At 56.4% G+C, this 6,139-nt stretch overlaps 1 protein-coding gene across 1 annotated transcript; it reads right to left on the bottom strand.

Annotated features, from left to right (window-relative positions):
- Positions 1 to 212: 212 nt before the first annotated feature.
- J7T55_012171 (F-box domain-containing protein) lies at positions 213 to 2,089 on the bottom strand (the record flags this gene model as incomplete). Its single annotated transcript, XM_053137030.1, has 3 exons — positions 213 to 1,473; positions 1,548 to 1,801; positions 1,895 to 2,089. The coding sequence occupies 3 exons, from the start codon at positions 2,087 to 2,089 to the stop codon at positions 213 to 215; spliced, it is 1,710 nt and encodes a 569-aa protein (XP_052999972.1).
- Between the last annotated feature and the right edge of the window lie 4,050 nt (positions 2,090 to 6,139).

Below are 6,139 nucleotides of genomic sequence, written 5' to 3'. Positions count from 1 at the left end.
GTGTAATATGTGCACGCACGCCGCGAAATGCTTCTCCTATTCACTCGCTCACTGTTTGTCTGCCTGCCCATCAGGCCCGCAATATGCCGAATGTGAAAATGGCTGCAATATGCTTAAGGTCTCCTCTTTTTGTATGAATCTGTCGTGCTCGCGAGCTATGCAATTTCCCCCTTGGAAACCTTAGTTAGTAGTTGGGTCTCTTCTTTCCTCTTTTAATTATCGTTGTCGTCGGACATCTCCTCGTCCTCGTCCTCGTCCTCGTCCATGTCTTCCTCTTCCTCATCCTCCTCTTCAGGCGTGGCCTGCCGGCTCGCTTCGACGGCGACCTCCTCGCGGACGCTCATCTCGCCGGTGGCAGGGCTGCGCTCGAGGACGAAGCACCGCTCGGCAAAGACGCCGCGCTCGTTCTGGCGGCGCCAGGGCTCGCTGAGGCGGCGGACCATGACCTTCTTCCAGCCGCCGACGTTGATGGTGATGGAGCGCCAGGGGACGGGCCCCGCCTTGTGGCGCACGAGGAATTGCAGCGTGCGCATGGCGGCGTCGCGGTCGCGGTCCATGCCCGGGTGCACGACCTCGAAGGGGTGCAGGACCGTCTGCACGTGCAGCGTCAGCGTGTGCAGCGATGGAAAAGCGCACGCCGCCCGCAGGAACTGCGGCGGGTCCGTGTGCACCACGTCCATGTCCAGCTCCAGGATCTGCACCTGGCGCATGTGCTGCGCCAGTAGCCACAGGTCCTCGTGGTACATGGTCGGGCACCGCCGGTCCTCCTCGCCGAAGCCCGTGTGGTCGCGCAGTCGCAGCGTCGTCAGCGAGTGAGCGTGTGACAGCAGAGCGTCCACTGGGAAGTGGTATGTGTGCACCGTAATCTGCAAGGTCGACAAGGCACGAATGTACGACTTGACAAGCAAATGGAGCCGCCTCGTGGCCTCGATGCGCCGGTCTGGAAGGTGCGCACTGAAGTCCTCGCAGTGGAGGGTCTGGAGATTCGCGAGCTCGTAGAAGTTGACCGAGTTGAGGAAGTTGAACACGGGCATCGAGATGAGCTCCAGCGAGGTGATCCGCGAGAAGTCCCAGTGCCGCGCCACCTCCTCAGCGCTGTGCCTCCAGTCGTAGGAGCGAAGGGTGAGCTCGCGCAGGGCTGGGAGACGCTCGTGGGGCGCAAAGTCGAACTGTGTGCCCTGGCCCCGATCCTCGAAGTGCAGTATCTCCAGCCGGCGAGCGGAGAGGAGGAGATTCTTAAGAGAGTTCAACCGAGTGACCAAAGGCGGCGCGGGATGGGCCATCTTCAACGACACGAGAAGCTCGATGGGTATGGCACGAAGATAGGTGTTGCGCATCTCGCCCTCAAAGTCTCGCAGCGGTAGCTCCTCGACATATAGCCTAGTGCGGTTGTAACGAGTCTGCTCTGCGTTTAGTATGTCAGATGGCAGCCAGAACCGTCCTGAGCGGACTTCTCTGTCCACATATCGCCATCTGTGTTGGCAGCATGGTCAGCATGTACGAGACAATGGTAGAAGGTTCCCAACTGGTCGCAAAGAAGCACTTACCTTACGGAAGAAAGTTTCCGTATTCTCTCCAGGATCCTCCTGATCCCAGCTGGGTCCAGGTCGCTTCTGGCAATCACATGGTGTGTGTGAGCACTAATATACTCGAGAGCTTGAGGGAATAGCTGCCCTGCATCCTGGGCGACTATTTTCTCTGTCAAGACCAGTGTCTTGTAGGTGATGGGGATTGCTATTTGGTTGAAACGTTGACAGAGAAGCCGAGCGGTAGAGACATATTGAGTATCGATATCTCGGAGCTGCCACACGTGAGTCAGTATAGGCCTAGGGAACTACTGCTCGGAGGCTTTGCTGGGAAGCCAAAAGGCTGTCCGAGAGAAACTGCCACAAACCTGCTCGAATATCAAGGCCAAGAGCTCAGTACTCAGGTCGTTAAGAGACCAACTAGGCTGATGATGCTGTTGCTGCTGGGAGCGGTGATATGTCTGGCCTGGGCCATGGGCATATGAGGCCATTCGCTTCCTCCGCTGGCGAGCACATTCAGCCAGGTCTCTGGGGAAGGGTAAGAGAATAGAAGGCATGGACATGAGTAGGAGAGCTTCGCGGAGAAGATCTCACACGAAGCAGGCGGGACGGTAAATTTTAATTCTAGAAGATGTTTCCATGGGATCCAACAATTGATACGAACAGGGGTGGGTGACCCAGATGAGGATGAATTGGTTATGTGGGTATCCCGATGGGTAGCAGCAGAATGAACTGCAGGGGGAGCTCAGATCTTGCCCCAGGTTGGATGTTGAGGGTCGAAGTAGACAAGGGAGGCTATCCTCCTTTTGGAGAAAGTAACGAATATGGGGCGATTGGGAAATGTGAGCGGAGGTGACATCAAAGACCTCTGATAGTCGAAGACGAACCACCGGTTGCGGCGGAAGCTGCAGTGCTAATCTGCAAGTAGCGTGGCACGTCCTGAAAGACAACCGAGAGGGGGGACAGCGAGGCCCGAATGAAGGATGATGAAGCTGGGGTCCTTTTGATGGGTCCTGGCACCGACTGCCTGCGTTGTACTCCTGCGGATACCAAGAAGCCGGCAGGATTGCTGGCTCAGCTTGCAGGCTAATGAGATCGACACACCATGTACTGCGTATCTGCGACCTGGCGCGTGAGACCTGGGTAAATGCGCACAGTATCGAGGCGGATCCAAGGGGAGAGAGACACAGCCGGGCTGTTTTGCCGCGCCGGTGGATATGCGGGCGTCGGCGCAGGCGAGGTGGCTCTCAACCACAGGGGGGAGAATTCGGCGAGGAGGGGGAACCAACAAAGCACGAGCGAGTGGATTGACGATAATGATGATGATGATGATGATGATCAGAGGGAGACGAGACGGGAGCAAAAGAGGCGGTAAGGCTATAAGAGCCTAGATGCTACAGTACCAGCCCGTCTTGGAATGGAGAAACGTGGCACGCACGGATTCTGGCTGGTGGACCAAGAGGCCCGCCGTGTAGCGAAGTGAAGAACAAGAAGCTAGAAGCGAGGGTTTGGGAGCTAGAGCGGGAATATTCAACGGGAAGGGAAGCGATTCGTAGAGGAGAAAGAAAAGCGGCTGTTTGAGAAAACGGCGGCAGCGTCAGCTTCAGGTCATGGCCAGGAGGATAGGGTGGCCAGTTCCGCGTGCAGTCCTGTTTCGTTCAATTCTATCCTGCTCTGTCCAGTCCTGTCCAGTCCTGTCCTTTCCTGGCCTGTCATGTCCAAGGTTGGGCAGGCCTCTCGTGTGTGTGTGTGTGTGTGTGGGCACAAGGTAAAGCAAGGCAAGGCAGAGGCCAGGAAAGATGAGATGAGGTGAAGCAGCGCGCAGCTTCACAGGAGAAACACGCCGCCAAAGCAGCCGTGGGGCCGGGCAGAGAAGGCACGGGGCGGATTGGTCTGGAGCGGATAACGACCCAATCGCAGAGCAGGACGGATGGAGGAGGCAGGCAAACATCAGATGAGCCGGCCAATGCTTGTTCCGCTCTGGCAGCGTCGAGTTAGAGCCAGGATAGAAGCTTATACGCCGTCTGATTGTCGGTGGTCGAGACGAGAGGGATTCTGCGAGTGCTCGCAACCCGCGCGCCCTTGCTCCTTGGTCTTGGCCCTCTGGGGGAGGAGATTGTTGCATGCTGTGCTGCCACAGCATGCCATGTCACGCAATGTGGTGGCCTGGGTGGGTTGAATCGACTGACTGCCCTTGCACCCCCCAAATGCAGGAAGGAGGGTTTTCATCCCATTCGAACGACTCATCCAGTCTCGCCATGTCGATCTCTGCGGACCCTCGCATCTGCTGCTGCTGTGACTGTCGCTGCAAGTTGCAGCAGCAGCAGCAGAGACACGAGTTGATCCATGTCACGTAATGCCATGTCATGTCATTTTCTGTTGTCTGGCTGGCTGTCTCTGACTGTCTGTGTGTCTGTCGGTGTGTATAGTGTGTGTGTGTGTGTGTAGTGCGTATCGTATCACTCAATGGTCGAGTGGCTTCTGGCTGATGCTGGCTGCTGGCTGCTGATGGATGCTGACTGATGATGGATGTGCAACGCGAGTGGGAGAGGTTCTGATGGCGTCTGAACGTTGCCAAAGTGGACGTTTCGCAAGGTCCGCCCAAAGAAGGAAGAGGCGTTTTGGCTCCCGCTCCACCCTCCTGCAACTGGGGCCCCCCCACCCTGTGCGCTTGGCCTGTTTGGGGGGGCGGATACCACCCTATCCAGGTGGCCACGCCGCAGGAGGGCGACGCTGGCACATGTGTTTCCGCTGCAGTGGTAACGGTTATCCAATCAGGGGTCCTGCGACGAGGCCGCCCAGGCGGACATGCTCCTAATGGGCTCTGGAAGGTTGTGGGGGGGCTGGGCCCTGTCCTGCAGATTGCCGTGTGGATCCGAACAAAACACTGCATGTACAGTATGTAACCGACCACAGTACTTATAAGCAGAAGTACCTAGCCCCCATGCAGCCCACACCAACACCCACACCATTTTGAGAGGGCTCAACGGCAACCCGACAGCTGCATCCACTAAATACCTTAGGTACAGTACAGTAGCATGTAACATGCTTTGTATGCGGATATATGCACTTTGCTCATCCCCAGCATGCTCGCCATCTTCGCCCTATTTGAACGAACCACTCGACAAGTCACATCACGACACGATACGACACGACACGACATGCTATAGGCAATGGATCTGCAGTTTCTATTGCAAGGCCACAGACAGGACCTGTCGCAACATCGAGTCAAGAGGGGTATCCTGACGCCAATCATTCATTTGCTTGGCCGCAACTCGGTGGCTTTGCTGTTCCACAGTACAAAATACAGGATACATTCCCCGAGAGAGCATTAACCCAACAAGCCAACCGATAGAAACATGCGGACCGAGGCACGTATAGCATTTGTGATATATGACAACCAAACTTCTTCCCTGCCTGCCTACCAGCCTGCTTGCCTGCCTTGCCAGTAGGGACTTTTAAAACACATAGTTAATCAACATGCGTCCGTCACGTCAACGACTTCCTCTCAGCATCAGGATAAGAAGCAATCATGATTTGTGCTGTGCTGTGCTGTCCATACGGCAAGTGTTTCATCCGGGAAGCCTGTCAAGCCTCTGCACATCTCCGTGCGAACACCACAGCCAGCAGTAGCATCATGATGGCATGCTTCCCCGATATGCAGCCCTGCATGCACACGTATGCACACACACATAGTACACCCACATTTATCCGTTGCTTCACCAGCCTGAATAGCCAGCCCTTGTGTAATCATGGACCACCCACCCGGCCTGGCCGGTCATGGCATATTGACTACGGGACCGAACCAGGTCGCCGTCTTGCACGGTACCGGCCTCTGTACCATCAATGCAGGCCATCGCCGTCCCCAGGGGGCTCGCGTCATCGCAGTCAACCACGGGACGACACCATCAGGTCATATCAATCCCTGGTATAGTAACGCTCCAGGTATGGTACGATGTTTCCGTCCCGTGGCCGCGCCGGACACTACCAGCACCGCCACAACCATCGCCAACACCTTCGGAAGACCGGAAGACACGCACCCCCAGACCTGTCACCGAGTAGCCCAAAACATCAGACGATGTTGTCGTATCCACCGGGGCAATGCTTTTACTCTGCTGATGCTACTATTGCTGCTACTACTGCTACTACTCATACAATAGACAGCCAGATGGCGGATGGTCATGACACTTGCCACCTGCGAGCGAATTGCCAAAACCAGCATGCAGAGCTCGGCGTCAAACCCAACGCAGCCATTGAGCCTTCGTTCGGTCCATTCCACTGCCTGCTGTATACGTACGCATACCCAACACCAGGGCGCGCTACTAGCCGAGAGCAGGGGCCAGGGAGGCCCAGGTGGCCAGATTGGGAACCGGGCCACTTTGCAACTTTACTTTTTATTTGCGCACGCAGTATGCAGCATGCAGCAGCATGCAAGCATCCGTCGGCTCTGCCTTAAGCCGCAGGACAGGACATGGGGCTGGGCTTGCTGGGTGATTTACTGACTGACTGACTGACTGACTGACTTGGGCTTGCCACACCCCTTTCGGCCGCCCGTTCATCTCGTCTGTGATACGGTGGTAGCCCACTCTATATCAAACTGCCAGACTGCCGCG

This window comes from Diaporthe amygdali (genome assembly GCF_026229845.1).
Source record: "Diaporthe amygdali strain CAA958 chromosome Unknown NODE_2_length_3802984_cov_64_841326, whole genome shotgun sequence".
NCBI lineage: Eukaryota > Fungi > Ascomycota > Sordariomycetes > Diaporthales > Diaporthaceae > Diaporthe > Diaporthe amygdali.
The sequence above is the reverse complement of the archived record's forward strand: the minus strand, read 5'-3'. Positions and strand labels throughout refer to the sequence as shown.